Source organism: Prionailurus bengalensis, chromosome A3 (assembly GCF_016509475.1).
Source record: "Prionailurus bengalensis isolate Pbe53 chromosome A3, Fcat_Pben_1.1_paternal_pri, whole genome shotgun sequence".
NCBI classification, from domain to species: domain Eukaryota; kingdom Metazoa; phylum Chordata; class Mammalia; order Carnivora; family Felidae; genus Prionailurus; species Prionailurus bengalensis.
Window position 1 is genome coordinate 25,830,054 of NC_057354.1, and position 20,919 is coordinate 25,850,972.

The window sequence follows — 20,919 nt, forward strand, 5'->3', positions numbered from 1 at the left end:
CCCTGACAATACTGATTTTTTTATACTGTCTCTGTAGTTTTGCCCTTTCCAGAATTTCATATAGTTGAAATCATCCAGTATGCAGCCTTTTCACTTAGTACACTTCTTTACTGAGTAATATGAACTTAAGTTTCCTCTGTGTCTTTTCATGACCCGATAGCTCATTCCTTTCTTTTTAAAAATTGTTTAATGTTTATTTATTTATTGAGAGAGAGAGAGAGAGAGAGAGAGAGAGAGAGAGAGAGAGAGAGAAGAGCACAGGGGAGGGGCAGAGAGAGGGAGAGAGAATCCCAAGCAGGTTCCACTGTCAGTGTGGAGCCCAACTCAGGGCTTGATCTCAGAAACCACGAGATCATGACCTGAGCAGAAACCAAGAGTTGGGTGCTCAAGTGACTGAGCCACCAGGAGCCCCATAGCTCATTTATTTTTAGTGCTGCATCATATTCTACTGTCTGGATGTGCCACAGTCTATTTATCCATTCACCTGTTGAAGGGCATCTTGGTTCCTCCAAGCTAGGGAAGTTATGAATAAATCTGCTAAATTCTCCAAGTGCAGGTTTTTGTGTGGACACATCTTTTAAATTCCTTTGGGTAAATACCAAGGGGTGTGACTGTGGCATGGTGTGGTGAGACAGTCTGGAAGCTTCGATCAAGGTTGTGAAATGCAGGTCCACGGATACCATTGTCAGTACAGCTGCTCCAGTTAGCAGTTGTGTCTGTAGGCAGAGGGTCATTGGATGGGCAAGTGCTTGCAGGACAACAGGGACAAATGTGACTTTGCCTACTGACCTTGGATATGAGATAAAGAGAATCAGAACCAAAGGTGAGGTCTAGTGCCTTCCTGCAACACTCTCTCCTTCCTAAGCTGAGGACGGTGGGATGTAGGCTCCTGAGCCATCAGCTCTGGCCCCAGAGCCTAGTCTGGGGGGCCCAGGATAGCAAAGGCTCAGCATGATTAAGTTGCAGGATGGACTTCCCTAGCTGTACCTCTCTCATGGGCACCTCCTCCCTGGAAGCCACCCTCTCTCTCTGTCCACAGCCCAGCTCTCCACCCCAACAGCTCCTGCCCTGGGTGGGACCTGGACCAGCCATGGCCTTTGCCTCCTTTCAACCCACCCAACATATCAACCTGTTAGAGGAAACTTCCTGAAACTGATTGCTGAGATTGTCTCTCTCCTGTCTGGAAACTTTCCATGGCTTCCTAGTAACTAGCCCAGTGGTTCTCAAAGTGTAGTCTGGGGGCCCCCAACAAACTTCCAGGAGGTCTGCGAGGTCCAAAAAAATTTTGAATTAATATGAAGACATTATTTGCCTCTTCTCTCTTATTTATCTTACAAGTGTAGAGCAGATTTTTCTGAGAACTCCATGACATGTGATATTGGAACTGACTAGAGGCAGAGCAGATGCGAGGATCCAGCTGTCTTCTGTTAAACCAGTCGTTATGGAGATTTTTAAAAAATGTTTATTTATTTATTTGTGTGTGTGTGTGTGTGTGTGTGAGAGAGAGAGAGAGAGAGAGGGAGAGAGAGAGAGAGAGAGAGAGAGAAGACCGAGAGAGGGGAGGGGCAGAGAGAGAAAAAGAGAATCCCAAGCAGGCTCCATGCTGTCAGCACAGAGCCCCATGCAGGGCTTGAACTCCTGAATGGTGAGGTCATGACCTGAGCCAAAATCAAGAGTTGAATGCTTAACTGATTAGTCACCCAGGCGCCCCGCGAAATTAAAAAAAAAAAAGAAAGAAAGAAAGAAAGTAAAACAGAGCCACTCCTCTCACTTTTGATGTTTTCTGGAACATGGGGTTATTTTTCATAAAATATGTCATTTTGTTAAAATGCGATGCCCCTCAGCTCCAGGCTGGGCCAGAAGCCCCTCCTCCGAGTCTTTCTCTCACCCCCACCTCCCAGGGGGGATATGAGCCCGAGTCCTGCCCTCTTCACTCCCAGCCCCTGCCGTGGACTTGGAGCTTTGCAGGATCCCCTCGAGGCTGCTGCGCTCAGGGGCAGGGGGTCCTGTTTCTGTCATCAGGCACAGAGCCTGGCTTAGCTAGGTGCTCAACAACCCTCTTCCTTTTGGAAAATCCATGTTATTTCTTGAACAAACATTAACACAGAAGTGAGTCACCCCAACAAATGAAATTTGTCAAATTTCAGCATCCCCGTTCAGTTCCCCCACCCAGTCCCAGTTTCTTGCATCATTGTGACACCAGCTCAGCACAGTTCTCAGAGCTGTATTTTCATTCAGCTGTAAAACACAGTATTTCCCCAAATTAAAAAAAAAAAAAGTTGAGAAAATAATCTGTTGAGTTGATGGAATAATTGACTCTCCTAACTTGGGACCTTCAGCTCTTCCAGGGCGATGAAGTTTATTCCACTCCCATTCAAAGAACAAATATTTAAAATAAAAGTGTCTACCTGCTGGCAAATATACGGTGAAATGTATATACTCCCTCATCCTAGCGTAAACAGAAAGATCCGGGTTGGTAAGTTCTATGATGTGTTCCTGGCATCCTAAAATGTTCCAAGGCATAAAGTAAATAATTTTGATCCTGAGATGTTATCCTGAAGGGATGGTGCAAACATTGGAAAGATCCAGCATTTATTTAACTGAATTAAACCTTTAAAAGAGCCTGCGCGACAGTTTTGCTCTCTGTTTTCTGGCTGATTCGGGGTCCAGTCAGGTCTTGCCTTCTTTCTTCCCATATATTCCCTCAGGCCAGTTCTTCCCTCTCCTCCTCCGTATGGCCTCTTTGTCCCCAAAGCCTCCTTCATGAGGTGTCACCGTCTCCAGGAAGCCCTCACCCCTCTTTGAGGTCTGAGCCAGAGCTGGTAGCAGGGGCGCCAGGCTCACAACAGAGCCCTCGTCACTTCTGCACCCTCTTTCCTTTCACCTCCATTGCCCACGTTAGTCACCGGTGGGGCCGAGTGGCCTTGGCCCCACCCGCCCCATGTTCTGGCTTCAATTACCTAGGAGCCCCGCATTTGGTCGTAGTCTATCACTTATGTCCTCAAGTCCCAGGTATCTGGCCCTGATTGACAGAAAATGATGACAAGTCTCCTATACCCCCAGTCTGGCTTGCTAGAAATTTCCTGTGCACCTACCCACTCAGGTGTCCTGGAGATGGTGTCTGATTGTATACAGACAGAAGAGATTCATTCGTTCATTCATTCATTCACTCACTCATTCAACATTTGTTAGTGCTTGTACTGTATCTGGTCCTTTTCTGGACGCTGGGGCTGTCGAGAGGAGCGAGGTACCTGCCCTCAAGGAGCTCACGGGCTCATGGGGGCACTGATGAATAGGAAAGGTGAAAACCGGGGCGCCTGGCGGCTCAGTGGGTTAAGCATCCGACTTCAGCTCAGGTCATGATCTCGAGGCTCGCTGGTTGGTGGCCCCCATTAGGTGGAGCCTGCTTCAGATCTTTTGTTCCCCTCTCTTTGCCCCTCCCCCTCTCTCAAAAATAAATGTTAAAAAAGAAAAGAAGGGAAAAACCATACTAACCAGAGTTGACACTCTTTCTTCCTTTTTTTAAATGTTTATTTATTTTTGAGAGAGAGAGAGAGAGAGGGAGGGGGAGCAGGGGAGGGGCAAAGAGAGAAGACAGAGGATCCAAAGTGGGTTTGAGGCTGACAGCAGAAAGCCCCATGTGGGACTCAAACTCATGAATCATAAAATCATGACCTGAGCCGAAGTCGGACACTTAAACGACTGAGCCACCCAGGCGCCCCTGAGCAAAGTTTTAAGGCTGAGCAGGATTTAGCCAGCTGGGGAGGGAGGAGGAATGGTGTTCCCAGTAGACATAACAGCATGGACAAAGGCTTGGCAATGACTCCAGTTGGTTACTGCCCAAAGAAGCCCTGAATTTTGAGACCTCCTTTGTGTATTTTTTGTGGGAGGAGGGGTTGTCACAAAACAGCGAGAAAGGAAAACTCACCCTTTTTCCCCCGCCAGAAGGGAAGCACCGGCTCTGGAGGAAGGTGACTTTGGATTAAATCCAGCTTTGCCCCTGACCAGCTGTGTGGCCTTGGGCAAGTCACTTCACCTCTCTGAGCCTTACTTAGTTGCCACATCTTCCCCCAAGACCCATTCACTGCATCCCTCAGAAAAAAACGGAATTCAATGAGATAATGTACATAAAGGTTTAATACAAGAATTCTCAACACTGTTGACATTTTGGCCTGGATGATTCTTTTTTGTGAGAGGCTGTGCTGTGTATTGTAGAATGCTAAGTGACAATCCCCGGCCTCTACTCACGACATGCCAGTAGCATCTGCAACAATCTGTGACAATTAAAATGTCTCCAGACATTGCCAATGCCCCTGGGGGGCAAAGAATCACCAGTCTAATACAGTACCTGGCATGTGGTAGGGATTCAATAAATGTTTATTCTCTTTCCCATTCAAGTCTGGAGGGAGCACTAACTTCTGTCCCTTTAGGGATCTCTGTGCAAATAAGAAAACAGGGCTCAGAGAGAAGTTAGCAGGCTAATGTCACACAGCACGTTATTGGCAGAAGGAGGCAGGTGGAATAGAGACAAAGTAGCCTTGACAAGGAGACCCCAAAACACACTGGTTTAAATACACTAGCTCATTCTTTTACTGCCATGGAGCCCAGAGGTGGGTGGTCAGGGGCTTTAGGAGCAGCTGTGCTGGCTCAGTACACAGCTTCTACCTCTAGGTCTCAGGAAGTTCTGCTCATTCCCATTTCTAACTTGATAGAAGGAAGAAAGTAGAGGGACCCCCCCTCTTTTTTTTTTTTTTAAAGCTCAGTTCCCAATGTGGGACTTGAACTCACAACCCAAGATCATGAGTCACATGCTCCACACACTGAGCCAGCCAGCCAGGAACTCCTTCCTTTCAAACACATCATTTCTGCTGATATGCCATTGGTCAGACTTTAATCGCATGGCTACTGCAAGGGAGGCTGGGAAATGTAGTCTCTGGCTGGGGACGATGTGCCCAGTTAAAATCTGGGGAGGGGAGAGAATGACCACTGGGAGACCATTGGCAGTGTTGTGATAAAGACGGGGTGAAAACCCACGATCTCCCAGGACCGTGGTTTTCTCTACCACATCAGGGCTGTTAGCAGTCAATCAACAAACACTAGGGTGGTTGTGATAGCAATTTCAGTGTGTAGAGGGGACGCAATAGCTATCAGGCCCTAGTTAAACACTTCCCATCCTCGCAACAGCCTAGTGACCGAGGTTTTACTGTTAATTCCCTACAGGGGAGAAACTCCAGATTCTGAGAGGCTAAGTAAATTACCCAAGATTTCAGACCTAGAAAGTGGCAGGGGCCATCTTGAGCTCAGATGTGCCTAACTCCCTGGCCCTCGCCCTGTGCCCAGCGGCCCCTTGGCACATCTGAACTGAGGTCCTCATGGGATCACTCAGGAGAGCTGGTCTGAGGCCCCTCCAGGCCACTCCAGGGACTCAAGAGTCCCTTGAGGTGACTGGACCCCATGAGGCAGTCCCTTTTGGATGGGGTGTCATCCTCCTCCCTGCAGGGCAAAGGGGAAACTGAGGCCTGCATGTAGGGAGGAAGAGCAGCCTCGAGAGGCTCTCATGTGTCCGGGGCAGAAGAAAGCAGTGCCTGCTGGGGGCCGAGGAGGCAGCCAAAGTGCCTGGGCGATGGGATGTCACTTCTCTGAGCAAAGACTCTCATAGTTGTGTGTTCAAATCCAGATTTGCCACTTGCTTCCTGTGTGACCTTGATGAGTCACTTTCCCTCTGTGAGCCTTAGTTTCCTCATATGTCAAATGGGGACAAGAACAGTGTTTCCTGGCTGTTGTTAAGAATTGGTGAGGTCACATGTGGCCAGCAAAGGCAGCTCCGCAGGATGGCAGTGGTGGTAACATAAGCAGAGCGATGCTGACTCAACCATGGCCTGGCACAGCCTGGGGGGTGAGCTGAGCTCTGGAGTGTGGAAGAAGCGACCTCGGCTGGAGACAGCAGCTGGTCTCCAAGGGACCCTTGGCTTCACCAGGCTGGCTGGGCCTCCGTGCAGCCTGGCAGGTGGGCGCACAGGCTCTCAGGCTGGCAGTTGGAGGGGAGATGAGCCCTGGAGTCTGGGGACCATGGGTGTTCTCAGGGGTTGCTTGAATTGATCTCAGCTCCAGCCCTTCAGGGGCACGGAGGGGCAGGCTGGGATGTGGCCTAGGCCCCTGACCCTACGTCATTCTGCTCTGTACTCCTGAGCCCATGGATCAGATGTCCCCGGTCCTCCACAAGGCCTCTCAGAGTCCCTGGAGGGCAGGGGACGAAAGCACTAGGTGGGGTCACCCAGAATGTGACTGTCGCATTCCCACTGCCTGCCTGGTCCACAGTAGGGACTCACTAAATACCTGCCGAACGTGTGAATGGATGAATCAAGGGGTCTGCCCCTGCCACCGACTGGCTGTGTGACCCTGGGTCAGTCTCTTGCCCTCTCTGTGCCTTGTGAAACAAGATGGATAGTCCCAAATATCCCTTCCAGATCCCACCCAGGTCTCTACCGCCCCAGTTGCCCCCTCCCTATCCCAATGGAGGGAATAAAAGGAGCCACACAGGAGGGTGCAGAAATTGTTTTTTTATTGCAGGGGGTGGAGGGCGGTGAGCACAGAGGCTGCTGTCCCAACCATGAAGAGAAGGATCTGTTAGGGCTCCTTCCGGCTGAACTTAGGCTGTCACTCTGGATGGTGGCCGTACCTTACCAGATGGAGCACAGTCAAGCCACTGGGAACTGAGCTGGAATGAGACCGCAAGGGCTTAGGGCACTGACCGCAGTGGGGTTGTTGTGGATCCCTGTCAGCCACCAGACCCTGCCGCCCGAACTCTTTTCCACAATATCCTACAGAGTCTCACGTCTTGGAGAAGGGACTGGCACCTGTGGTTTGGGGTTTGTCTCTGGCACCTGACACGGACCTGTCCTCCTCCCCTCACCCTTCTCTCCCCTCACCTTAGGAGCAATGGCAGATGTGAAAAGACTGATCAGAGGCCAAGACTAGAGCCAGGGTTTTCAGGGCTCGGTATATGACCAGGATCGTGGATCAGTCTGAGATCAAGGTCAGGGCTCAGTCTGTGACTAGGATCCAGGCTCATTCTGGGTGTCAGAATAAGGCTCAAGGTGCAGAGTGTGACCAGGCAGGGTTCAGGCTGGGGCCAGGGTCACAGCTCAGTCTATGACCAAAATTAGGGCTCAGCCTGCTGCTAAAAAGAGAGAAGCCAAGCCTTGCTTTGGCTTCACCACAGGTGCCTGTGGAGGGGCCTCCTCCCCTGAATGGGGCACAGAGCCACCCCTTACCTTTGGTTGGGCATCACAGCAACCCTCCTCATGCCCCTCTTCAGGCAGCAGCTTGCGGTTTGCTGTCCTTTGGAAGTTTATCTGAAGGGACAAAATAAATAGCAGGCCTCATTCTCCAATAGAAACCAGACCCCCATGGCTGCTGCTCTCCAGCGGGTCAGTCTGACAGCCATGGGACCTCAGGCATGTCAGTCCACTTCTCTGAGCCTCAGTTTGTTCATCTGTAAAATGGGTATAATGACAGCACCCACCCCACAGGGTTGTTGCGAGGCTCCAACGGGATGGTGTATGCAGAGTGTAGAGAGATCGCCCAAGGAACTGACCTGTGGCTGTTTCCATAGAAGGGCCACCTCCAGGACCCTGATACCTTCACCTACCCACTTCTGCTCGGCAACCCCAGCCACGCCTGGAGACCCAGAGAACAAAGAAAGCCACTCCCCCACCCCCCATGGCTGGAGGAGAAGCCACGGCTTTTCACAAGGAGGGAAAGAGGCCAGCTTTTCCTCTGAATCCACTCATCAGCCTCCGGTGTTTACAATCTTGGTTCACCCGGGAGGAAACCCAGGCTCAGAGAGGCAGACCCACTTGAACAAGGCCCCATAGCTGCTAAATAGCAGAGCCAGGATTTGAACCCAGATATGGCCGCTCTTCTTTCTCACATCTCACAGGCAGGTTCTGTGGGTTTAGAGAGGGATGATAGAGAGCTCTCAGAGGCCCACAGAACCCCCTCAGTTCTGCAAAGACTCCATCCAGCCACACTCCCCCAGCTTGCTCAGACGTTGGGTCCTCCTGCTTCTCCAGGGTCCCCTGGCCAGACCTACCGTGGGGTGGGTGCAGGGTGCGTGCTTAACCTTAGAAGACTGCAGAGGGAAAAGCTCCCCCTGCCGCCGTCCCCAGGCTGTGACTTACCAATGATGTCATGTAAAATATGTTCATCCACGGTGGAGACCAAGAGGTGGATCAGTGGGCACACCTGTGGGGCGGGGGTGGGGTGGGGTGGGGTGGGCGGAGAAACAGGGCAGAAGGGAAGGAGGGAGGGGGACGAGGGCCAGGAACAGGAAGGAGGACAAATCATTATCAGCTGGGGAGAAACTGCCAGCTGCCCAGGAGTATCTCAGAACCTTTGACCCTTAGGATTCTAGAACAACAGAAACTTAGAAGTCTAAAACTAGAGAACAATAGGATGTTAGAATTCTAAAACCTTAGAACATTGGAACCCTAGAACCTTGAGACTCTAGAATGTTCACATCCCAGAACCCTACACTCTTGGAAACCTTGAACCTTGGCACCCTGGAATTTTAAGAAATCAGATGGGGCCCTGGGAACCATAGAGCAGAGTTTCTCACCATTCTGTGTGTACAATCCCCTGAGGATCTCACTAAAATGCAAATTTTGACTTAGCACGTCTGGGGTGGTGGTGGGGCAGGGGGGCGGGCTGACAGCCTGCATTTCTAGTAAGCTCCCTGGTGAGGGTCCATGCTGCTGGTCAGAGAACCACATTTTGAGTAGTGAGGCTCCCGTTCAGTGAATCACAGAGCCACGTGGAGGATTTTTCTTTCACAAACCCAGATACCCAGCCCCCTTCCAGAATGACTGATTCAGAATGTCTGGAACTTTGTGTGTACATATGTGTGTACGTATGAAAATGATGAAAATACCTATTTTTACAGGTTGGTGTTTATTGCTTTAATTAATTATCTAAGTGATATTAATTTCTAATTATGGTAGAGATATAGTTTTCTTTTAAGATAAATGTATTTAAATAAGTTTAAGTAAAATTGCATTGTTTAAAGGAACACATTAGCTAAAAGGGCCAGGTAGATATGGCCAGTGGCTCAAGTTTGGGACCCAATGATTTCAGCTACTGTCAGGCCCTGCTCCTCTCTCCTGCTCCCCAGGCTGAGTAAAGGGGTGCAGGTTCCAGCTGACAGCCCAAGGAGAAGTTTGCACCTTGGAAGAAAAGGTGCCAGAGAATACGATCAGGCCTGTGAATGGTACACCTGCCTCCCTTCTCCCCCGCCCGCCCCCCTCATGTCTCTGGGCCCCCAGGAGTGGAGGACTCACATCCTTCTCTATTAGGTGGGACACAGTCTTTTCCAGGATGCTGGTCATGGAGTTCAGGACCTTGTTGATCAGTTGACTGTGGCTGGAAAAGAGAGGCAACTGATAAAGCCAGGCAAATGGGGAGAACTGCCACATAGCAGCGGGGAGGAGGGTGGGAGATGATGTAGCACCTTGAAGTCACATAGACCCAGGGACACTGTGACGCCTTTCTAACCACAGAGTGCTGTTCAGGGGCACCCCACGTCTGACCAGAGGCTCACCTCAACCTGTGAGAGTCTCCTCACGACCTTAAGACTTCATTCATTCATTTATTCATTCAACACATATTTACAGATCACCACCTACATGCCAGGCACTAAGCTGGGCTGGGGCCACGGGGAGGAGCAAAACACAAGCACCATGCCTCCTGGTACCTAAGCATGAAACAAGTCTTGCTAAGTCTGGCTCCTTCCCACCTTCAGCTCTCAGCATGACCGACACCTCCTCCGAGCAGCCTTCCCTGACTGCTCGCCTAAGAGAGTGCTTTGCATCAGACCGCTATGTGTCTGACATTATAATCTGACGTTTTCTTTGAGGGCTCTTTACAGATGGACTGGAAGCTTGTCTGCCTGCCTTTCCCTCAGGACAATAAACTCCAGGAAAACAGGGTCCTTGTCTGTTGTCATCAAAAATTCTCCAGAGTTCAGAGCCTATCTGGGACATAGCAGATGTTCAAGCATTTTTGGCTAAAAGAAGCAATGAAGTAAATATAGAATTAAATATATAAGGACAACTTGGGACAAGTACTCTGAAGGGCTAGAGTAGACTATTTCGAGGGAGAATAGAAGGAAACTTTTTAAAATCTTTTTTTTAAGTTTATTTATTTTGAGAGATAGAGAGCAAGAGCATGTGTGCAAGCAGGGGAGGGGCAAAGAGAGAGGGAGAGAGAGAATCCCAAGCAGGCTCGGCACTGTCAGCACAGAGCTCGATGTGGGGCTTGAACTCACAAACCATGAGATCATGACCTGAGCTGAAATCAAGAGTCAGACGCTTAACCAACTAAGCCACCCAGGCGCCCCAGGAGGAAGCATTGCTAGAACCTGAAGGTTAAGAAGAACATGGAGGTGGAGGGGCAAGGTGTTCTAGGAGGCCAGAACAAGGACAGGTCTAGAGGTGGGAGAGAGCTTCTCTGAGCCCAGAGTAAGGGCCAGGGTGCCTGGAACACAGTGAGTGATGGCAAGAGCACAGTGATCTGAGGGTGGGGCCAGGTCATACTGAGCCCAGACAGCTGTGGGGAGCACTTGGGGTAAGCAGGCTGGGGGCAGTAGAGAGGAATGCCATTTCACAGATGTGGACACTGAGACCCAGAGTGACAGGATGAATTCCCTGGGACCTGCAGAAAAGGCCGTATCCAGCAGGGCTCAGGTCTGTCACTTTGTATCCCAGCCTTCCCAAATAACATCAGGCAGGAGAGCCTTTCTTTGGTTTGGGTGGGGGGAGGGAACTTCAGGCAACCTGCGGTCATATCCCTCGAGAGGGGTATGGTAGAGTGACCTCTGCTCATAGCCCTCACGGCTGAGAGCTGAGAAGCCAGCCTTGTTTCCTCCCAAAGCCAGCCTGCCCCAGCCCTCAGCTTCCAGCCTTTCCTCCTCCATGAGCCACCTCCAGGGTCACCCTTCCTCTCCCAATCCTCTTTCCCCGGCAAACATGCCCTTTCAAGCACAGTTTAAGGCATAGGTTTTGTGGATTAACAGGGATCGATGATTTTAATGGAGAGGATTGAGTTTTCAAGATCTCATTTTGGGAATTTTCCAGTGGGTGGAGGCCTCTCTGGGGGCAATCGGAAATTAGAGCCCATGGTAAGCACTGACTTCTCTTCTCCCCCCACCCCCACATGGAGGCAAGAAGGTGAATACAGTTTGTTGTTGTTGTTATTACGGGATATAACATAATGATAGAGGGGTCCATTTTTCAAGAAAAAGTAACAATCCTAAATGTGCACATGCACAAAACAACAGAGCTTCAAAAAGCAGGAAGCAGAATCCTGGCAGCACCGTAAGGGGGAATGAACAGATTCGTGCTCAGAGGTCAACACTCTGGTCTCGGTAACGGAGAGAACAAGGAGACAGAGTCCGCATGGGTATTATGATCCCTGAGAGCTTAGTGTGTGCCAGGCTGGGTGCCAAACACTTGTGTCTTTCCATCTGGTCGGCTCAGCAACTGAGGAGCAGGCATTATTATCACCTTCACTGAAGGGAAAACTGAGGCTCGGAGGGGCTAAGTTGGTCACAATGTTACAAGCTGGTAGCAGAGCCAAGGTCTGTCTGACTCCAGAGCGAAACTCCTTTTCGCCACATGGTGCTGCCTCGTGGGTATAGGAATAGGGCTGAGATTAGGGGTCCTCAACTCCCCCGAGAGCCCAGCTCTGCTGAGGTGGAACAAGGGCCTTACCCGTCCAGCAAGGTGATGGAGATGCTGTCTGAGTCACTGAGGCATTCTCCCACGACCACTTTGGGGATGCCAGTCTGGGCATCGGTTTCAAGTCTGAGGCTAGTCAGGAGGTCCAAAGAAACCTTCAGGTTGACCTTCTTGCCAATGAGAGGCCTGTAGGAAATAAGATTCCCAGTGAATGCAAGTCGAGAAGGCCTGCTAAGCTTCCTCCACTGTGGGTACGCACTACCCAGGATGTCTATGGCTGATGCCAGTGTCATCTATATTCCTTATGAGACTGACATATTTATGTTAGGGGCGTCTTTGCCTAGCCACATGGATATGGCTCATATGACATTTTTATATAGCACCACTATAATAATTAAAATAATAACAATAGTTAACAGTTATCGAGGGCAAATTATATGCCAGGCATTTCTAAAATGCCTGGATTGGGGCGCCTGGGTGGCTCAGGTTAAGCGTCCGACTTCAGCTCAGGTCATGATCTCGCCTTCCGTGAGTTCGAGCCCCGCGTCGGGCTCTGGGCTGATGGCTCAGAGCCTGGAGCCTGCTTCCGATTCTGTCTCCCTCTCTCTCTGCCCCTCCCCTGTTCATGCTCTGTCTCTCTCTGTCCCAAAAATAAATAAACTTTTAAAAAAAAAAATTTTTTTTTTTTTTTTTACAGTTCAGTTTCTCCTTTAATAAAATGATAGAGTCTAGAGGCCTTATATTTCCTTCCCTCTCAGGCAGACTTATCTTCTCAGTCCATAGCATTCTGCCTACAGCACAGTTTTATGAAATTCCAAAAACATAAAAACAAGAATTATTTATAATTTCAGACTTAGTCTGTTTTGATCAGATTAAGAGAAAAATGTTTATGGTTTTTTTTTTTTAATATATGAAATTTATTGACAAATTGGTTTCCATACTAAAAAAATTTTTTTTAAAATGCCTGGATTAATCCATGTCATTACACAAACACCATGAGGGAAAAGCACTATTATCTCTATTTTCAAAATGGGGAAATACTGGTACAGACAGGCTAAGCAACCATCCCAAGATCTCATTGCCAATGAATGATGGAGCCCCCGTGTCCTCCATTTATCTGCTTCCACACATGCTCATTCTCCTATCTTTCTTTCTTAAAGTCATTAATATACTTTAAAATTGTATTTGTCACATACGCCCTTCATTATATACTGTACAATACTATATGCATTAGGCACAGTGGTCCTTGCCATTCAAAGAGAGTCTCAAGAGAGCAGATAATGCTGGAGGAAATTTTGCCAAAGAGTTGTGAATGCTCATGTTTTCTCAATTTTTCAGATTTTACAATTAGATTGTAAAAGTTACAAATTTTACAATCGTACAAATGTTACGATTTCAGAAATATTTAATGGAAGGTTCTTTTTAAAAAAATTTTTTTAACGTTTATTTATTTTTGGGACAGAGAGAGACAGAGCATGAACGGGGGAGAGGCAGAGAGAGAGAGGGAGACACAGAATTGGAAACAGGCTCCAGGCTCTGAGCCATCAGCCCAGAGCCTGACGTGGGGCTCGAACTCACGGACCGCGAGATCGTGACCTGAGCTGAAGTCGGACGCTTAACCGACTGAGCCACCCAGGCGCTCCTGGAAGGTTCTTTTAAAAGAGACCTGGTGATGGCCAAAGTTCATCAGAACATTTTAAGGTCTCAGATCTTAGAGCTGGAAAGGCCCCCTCATTTACAGATTGGGAAACTGAGGCCCAAGGCCACATAGCAGCATGGAAAAGTGCCTGGTTCCAATTTGGGAATCCCCTGGCCATGCTACGCTGCCACTCCCCAATCCCAGATTCGAATGCATACTCACAGAGCCAGGGTGACATTAGCGGTGACGGGGACCCTTATGTTAATGCCTTCGCCATCAGGAGTCAGTTCAATTCTGATATTCAGGATGCGGGAGTTAAGGATGTTCAAGCTGTGCAAAAACCACGGTTTGCCTTTGTTATTCCTCGTGACAGCCATGCTTCCCTGATGCCAGCATCACGCTGAGCATTTGGGCCTCACCACCCCTGCCTTCTTTGGCCTTCACGGTCGCCCTGTTTGGAAGTTTGATCCTCTCCGTGTTGAGGCGTAGCAAAAACGGGCACTCAGATGGATGTCATTTCCCCCACAGATTCCGGGGAGCAATAAGTGTCAGCATCAAAACTTGAACCCAGAACCGTCTGACTCCAAAACTCTATGTGTGGAGCCAGCTATGTGGTATGAATTCCAGTTTTCTCTCTCCTGAGGGGATCCAGACTTTTACCCTCAGCTATATTTGGAGAAGAAAGGTCTTATTCCTTGGAAGAGGGACTTCAGGCACCAGCAAGCAGGTGGGGGTGAGGATTAAAGGGACCTTCACCGGGATCCCGAAATTACAGAATGTGGAAGCCCAAACCCATGAGCTGCTCGGACCAGCCCCCGGCCCTGCTTCTAATTTGCCCAAGCCCTGATGAACCTGGCCTCAGACGGCCTCAGCTCTATGAGGAGGAGCAAGGTTTATCCACCCTTCTGTCTTTGATCTTAAACTCACCTCCCCAAAGATGTGTGTACCCTTTTCCTGAAGCAAAGCTCTCCACCTTGAAGCATCAACTCACCTCAAAGTCCCGTTCTTAAGTGAGAGGACCTTCGAAAGAGCATCGTTCACCAACTTCTCAGCTTCCTGCAGCTTCTGCTTGGCCAGCTGCCAAACCTTGGAATCCTGAAGCACCGCCACGTCAGCCTTCAGTTTCTGAAGGATAGCTGACAAAAACAATTGCCATTGAGAGTTGTGTGCCATTTATGGAGCAGTGACCATGTACGAGGCGCTAGGTAAGACCATTTGCCTATGTTATTTTATTTACTCTTCCTAACAACCCAAATGAGGTAGATATTGTTATTATCTGCATTTTCAGATGAGGAAATAAAGGACCGAAAGGTTAAGAAATGTGCCTAAAGTCGTGCGGCTGGGGAGCCTTTGTCCCTTCCGTGCTGCCTTTGTACTAATACATACTCATCATTCATACCCAGAGTAATCAATCAACGAACGAGGCAATTGATATCGATTGTACACCAGCTTCTAGTTGAGGTGGGGGGGGGGGTGGTCTATTGCTCTGAATGAGATGTTCACACAAGTTTCAGAAACTGGGTCAAACAAAATGAAGAGAATAAACTAAGAAGTGGAAAATCCAGAATCAAGGGAAAAGTATGGCTCCAACTCATAAAAGTGGCAAATGGGAGTTCGAGGATGAGAGCTTGGCATCAGGCATTTAGAGGCATTCGTAAAGGGGTGCCTGCGTGCCTCAGTTGGTTAAGGGTCCAACTCTTGTTTTCGGCTCAGGGCATGATCTCACAGTTTGTGAGATTGAGCCCCAAGTTGGGCTCTGCACTGACAGCACAGAGCCTGCTTGGGATTCTCTCTCTCTCTCTCTCTCTCTCTCTCTCTCTCCCTCTCTCTCTGCCCCTCCCCAGCTCCCACTCTCCCTCTCTATCTGAAAGTAAATAGACAAACATTTACAAAACAACAACAACAACAAAAAGAAATCAGAATTAAAAAAAGAGACAAAATTAAATAAATATAAAGCTATGTAGCTTTAAAGCTACCTAGGCTTAGGGGCACCTGGGTGGCTCAGTTGGTTAGGCATCTGACTCTTGGTTTTGTCTCGGGTCATGATCTTGCAGTTTGTGGGATCAAGCTCCATTTTGGAGCTGTTAGCATTGCTGTTAGCCCGGAGCCTCTTTGGGATTCTCTCCCTCCTCTCTCTCTGCCCCTTTCCCCCTCCCCACTCAAACGTGTGTGTGTGTGCATGTGTGTGTGTGTGTGTGTGCTCTCCCTCTCAAAATAAATAAATAAACTTAAAAAAAAAAGCTACCTAGTTAGGGCTTAAGTATGGCTAATTTCCGGGGCGCCTGGGTGGCGCAGTCGGTTGAGCGTCCGACTTCAGCCAGGTCACGATCTCGCGGTCCGTGAGTTCGAGCCCCGCGTCGGGCTCTGGGCTGATGGCTCAGAGCCTGGAGCCTGTTTCCGATTCTGTGTCTCCCTCTCTCTCTGCCCCTCCCCCGTTCATGCTCTGTCTCTCTCTGTCCCAAAAATAAATAAACGTTGAAAAAAAAAAAATTTAAAAAAAAAAAAAAGTATGGCTAATTTCCAATGAACTAATACAAATTAATAAGAACATTGAACAACGTAGCAGAAGAATAGGCTATGAATATGAACAAAATGTGCTAAAATATGTAAACAGCTAATAAAATATGGAAAAAATGAGTGGATTCTTTCATAATTGGAGAAATACAAAGTGAAATGAGTTATAATCTTTTGTCTATGAGATTAGCAAAACACTTAAGTTGCCCATACTAGTGCTGTCAAGGGTGGGGGAGGGGAAGGCGCTCTCCCAAGACTAACGGAGAGAATGTTAATGTAAGGGATTATTTGTCAACAACTACTGTAATTTAAAATATGCATAACTTTTGAACTTTTGAAATCTCACTTTTAGGAATTTATCCTACGTGTATATTAGGAAAAGTTTGCCACGATGTAGTATGTAAAGGGATATTCATTTGAGCATTGCTTATTCCTAGAAAAATAAGTGAATGAACTAGAACTGAATAGCCACCTTTCTCAGCAAACCACTCGTAAAGAGCATCCCCTGGTGGCAGCCTCTGGTAATGCGGGCATAGAATTTAGGCCAATCATCTTGATAACTCACATTCAACTGTATTGTCAATGGTCTCAAGTCCTTTCTCAACAGCAGGTTTCAGCTTGTCCACAACATTATTCAGGTCGTTGCTAAGGTCTCCAAGAAGAGATGCCGAGGTCCCAGTGAGCAGGCCGCACAAGAGAACAAGTTTCCAAAGCTGAAGCATCTTGTCTTAACACTTTGACACCAGGAGGAACAAGAGTGAGAATTACCCAGAGAGAAAAGGATCATCTTTGATAAGCACCTGTTACTCTTACACTTAACATTCCTTTAAGGTAGATGTGGTTATCTGCCGTTTTACAGATGGGCAACCCAGATCAGAAAGCTAGAGCAACTTGCCCAGAAACACACAGCCAGTGAGTGGAGGAGCTGGAATTTGGCAAGTCACACTTAGTTCCAAATCTGTGCTCTTTACACAAAGGTCCTTTGCACATGCTAGCGCCTCTGCCTCCTTGTCTTTGCAATTTTACCTAAGTTATTTCCTACTGACTCTCCAGCTTCAGTAAGACATCACGCCCTCTGTGAAGCCCACTCTGGCCCCTTCCCAGAGTCAAGGTTAGGGGGCACCCTCACACACACACCATCTTGCTGTCTTCGTCCTCTGATCAGAGTTCTGGATGTCAATAATAATGCTACACTCAAAATATTAGCTAATCCAAGTGGTCCCATCCTTCTGTCTCTTGCCCCCCAAACATTCTGAAGATCGCCACGTGGGGTGCCATCAGGGGGAAAGCCCACCACTCACAGGTTTGGAGGAGGATGTCTGCAAATCCTTGTTCCTCTGCACAGTCTCCTGGGATCTGCTAGGGGCTGGTGGCCTTTATGTGGTGGTGACAGGATGGGAGGCTGTGCACAGAAGCAAGCCCTGGTTCCGGGGCCATCCAGAGCGATTCCAAAGAAAATAACCGCTGTCCAGGATGAGCAGAGAGATTTCCAGCCCAAAGGTCACCCAGGATGCTTGAACTGAAATGGATGGACACGCAGAGGACTTTCTGCCAAGACTAAGACCAGGTTCTCATGGAGCATCCAGGTGCCAAGATGGTGGCCATTGTGAGTGAGGGTTGGGGTAAAGACTGAGAATGGATGAAGAGGAGAATGTTCTGGTGGGAGGACCAAGAGTGATCATCCAGCTAATTCTGTCCTCACTTGGGAACTGAGGCACGGAGAGGGGAAGTAACCAATTTGAGGTCACCCAGCAAGACAGGTCCAGAGGTAGGGCTAGAATAATGGCTCACAGAGAGTCAGGGTCAGCGACCAGGGAGGTCATTCTACCCAACCCTCCTCTGGTGTCTGAATGCTCTTCACAAAATCTCGCGTGGTGGAGCCAGCCTCAGTGCGATGTTTGTGCTGACGGAGAGCTTCCTATCCCCCACAGCCTGTTCCATCTAGCTGGTCGGGAGCTCCTCCTGGGAGTGAACAAAACTTGCCCCACATTACCTCCATATATGTGGGCAATAGCGAGGCCCAGAAAAGTCGAGCGTCTCACCTGAGGCTGCACAGCCAGTGTCAGGAGATACACACCAACAGCCTCATCCCTGGTCTCCCTCTGCCCACTTGCCTCCATTCGCTCTACTCTCAGCACAGCAGCCGGAGGGGTGTTACTCAGCCTACCCCCAGAGTCCTCGCCATGGCTCTCGAAGCCTGTGTCCTCTGTGCTCTGCCTTTCAGAGTCATCTCCTACCTCTCCCTCCCCAGCCCCTACTGGCCTTCCTTCTGTTTCAGAAAGGTGCCAACCTCTTTCCTGCCGTGGTCCCTCGCAGAGGCTGTGCTCTCATCCCCAGCTGTCCCCAGCCCTTGACACCCCCCTCCCCAGAACCTCCCTGACTGTCCAGCTGAGGGAGCCAGCCGCTCCCACCCTCAGCTCCTTGCCGGCTTCTTTCACAACAAATCATCACAACTGGGTTTTTTTGTTTTAACTTGTTTCCTGCCCTCCAGCAAGTTGTTACTGTCCTGTGCTCTGGGCCTTCCTCTCGCATGGGTCCCTAAGACACTGACCTGTCCTTAGAATGTTCCGGGCCTCTCCCTGGAGCACCCTGTAAAGCCAGCCACCCACCTGGGCAGGTGGTGAGGTCCCCATCACCAGAGATGCTCAGAAATTGGACTAGGTGATTGCTGAGGTCCCGTGCAGCTTCATGTGGCTGGAGCTTCATGTGGTTCCAGATCTCCCTGACCTAAGTTTAAAGAGTGATGTGCATTTTCACAATTCTTCCCTTCAGGTTCTCTTTCTGCCTGGGTCCGGCTGCCTTCCTGGGGATGTGGTTTCGTCAGGCTTCCTGCCTCTTTCTTTTTCTCACCTGCCTGGCCCCGCTGTGGCCTCCTGGAGCCACCGTGGCTGCTGTGGCACCGTTCCTCAGCACAGAGCACATCAGGACAAAACCAGCCTCTCCCCCCTGGCATAGCTGCCTCTCACAGCTGAGCTCTGAGGTGATGTTGACTAGAAGCTCCTGTCCCCTGGGGTGCTCCTGGGGTGGCACAGAGACAGGCGAGTGAGTAGTGGGCCCTACACTTCCCCTGTGCAGCTCAAAGGTCCTGCTTCCTAAGGAGCCGTATTCTCCGGATCATTCTCTCCTCTGCTGCTTCACTGGCTCTGCTTACAGGCCCTCGCCACACCCTTAAGGGCTCCCATCTGCTGGAGCATTTGGGGGAATCCCCCAAATCTGGTGTAGACCAGGCTAAATCTATCAAAGTGGAGGGAACTCAGGCCCTCTTCTTCCTGGGGCTCTCCAGATCCTACTCCTAACAGTGGTGTGGGACTCTTGAACAAGCACATTTACATACGTGTGCACACATGCACACATATGGGCGTGCATGTGCACGTGCAAGAACAAGATGGCACAAGCTAGACTCCTCTGAAGAAAACAGATATGTTTCCCTGCCCGCAACGAGGAGAACTTACAGAAGCCTAGAGATCATGTTACTGCAGTTCTGAATGAGAAGAGCTTACTACCCACAAAGCGGGGTTTGGGTCTCCACAGGTTGCCTGGGTCTGTTTTTTCCTTTAAAGACTTTAGATACAGGGGCGCCTGGGTGACTCAGTCGGTTAAGCGTCCGACTTCAGCCCGGGTCATGATCTCACGGTTCGTGGGTTCAGGCCCCACATTGGGCTCTGTGCTGACAGCTCAGAGCCTGGAGCCTGCTTCGGAGTCTGTGTCTCCCTCTCTCTCTGCTCCTCCCCTGCTCGCAGTCTGTCTCTCAAAAATAAGTAAAAAACATTTAAAAAAAAGATGAAAAATAAATAAACAAATAAACAAATAAGGACTTCAGATACAATTATCTGGTGAAGACCACTGGAGAATGAAACCAATACTAAGGAAATGAGAAAGTTTGTCATTTGAGTGTGTAGATCCAACTGTACCTGAAGTCATGTATATCTCTGGACTTTTCGGTTCAAATAAATTTCTTCTTCCTTTTTTTTTTTTCTTAAGCCCGTGTGAGTGGGATTCCTGCCACTCAAACCCACAGCAGTCCTGACTCACACCTTTGTAGGCTCACGTTGGCCTCCTCCCTTCCGATGGCTACTTGAGGGTTACACCCTATACTTAAAACACTGCAGACCCCGAAGCCAGAGGGAGCCCAGAGTGCATCAGTTTAACCTCCGTGCTGGGAAGTCTGGGGAGCCTGTGGCCCAGAAAAGGAGAAGGACTGTGCAGTGACCTTGGACCCCTCTTATCTTCCTCTTTTCTTGTACGGCTTTCAGTTTTGTTGGAATTTTTCTAATTTGGGCAATAGCCTTAGAAAAAGAAAAGATTAGGGGCGCCTGTGTGGCTCAGTCAGTTAAGCGTCCAATTCTTAATTTTGGCTCAGGTCATGATCTCACGGTGCGTGGGTTCGAGCCTCATGTCAGGCTCTGGGCAGACAGTACGGAGCCTGCTTGGGATTTTCTCTCTCTCCCTCTCTCTCTCAGCCCTTCCCCCGCTCATGCTCTCCCTCTCTCTCTAAAAATAAATAAATAAACATAAAAAAAAGATTAAACAAAATTACTTAGGAAGCATGTTTAACATACAGGTACTTGAGTCTCATCCCCAGCTAATTTGGGTCAGGGGTTCCTGGAGCCCCAAGGGGGTCCGTGTCTAGGCTACCCCCAGGGGTGGGGGGCGGTTGACCAGAAACGAAAACACCTGGACTGGATGACTCACTCAGAGGTGCCTTGTACCTTGATTCCTATGGCCTACCTGTGACCCTTCCCCAACCTCTGGAGCCCCAGCTCAGCCTAGACATGACCGGAACAAGCCTATAGCTTATGTGCACAGCACCCTACAGTGTAGTCTCTCTTGTAGAAGCTGGTATGAGACCCATACCAGCAGACGATGGACAGTAACAACTGCCATTTATTGGGCACCTACTTTGTACGGTGCTTTGACTTCATCTGGTTTCGTCTCCCCAGCGGATTTGCGGGGCATGTTACTGCCCCGTTTCTCGGATGAGGAGCGTGGGGCTGGGGCGGGAAAGACAACTTGCTCGAAGCCGGGGACAGG

General features: G+C 49.3%; 1 protein-coding gene and 1 long non-coding RNA gene across 2 annotated transcripts; both read right to left on the bottom strand.

The window, feature by feature from the left end:
* Positions 1-6,545: 6,545 nt before the first annotated feature.
* On the bottom strand, positions 6,546-8,668 carry LOC122466945. Its single transcript, XR_006292794.1, has 3 exons — positions 8,184-8,668; positions 7,275-7,355; positions 6,546-6,718 (listed from the first exon to the last, which is right to left on the bottom strand). It is a non-coding gene; the product is annotated as an uncharacterized LOC122466945 (long non-coding RNA).
* Positions 8,669-8,724: 56 nt separating this feature from the next.
* BPIFA2 (BPI fold containing family A member 2) lies at positions 8,725-19,418 on the bottom strand. Its single transcript, XM_043602585.1, has 5 exons — positions 16,454-19,418; positions 14,366-14,510; positions 13,597-13,704; positions 11,769-11,921; positions 8,725-9,420 (listed from the first exon to the last, which is right to left on the bottom strand). Exons 1-5 carry the CDS (start codon positions 16,608-16,610, stop codon positions 9,132-9,134), a joined length of 852 nt encoding a protein of 283 aa, XP_043458520.1. The 5' UTR covers positions 16,611-19,418; the 3' UTR covers positions 8,725-9,131.
* Between the last annotated feature and the right edge of the window lie 1,501 nt (positions 19,419-20,919).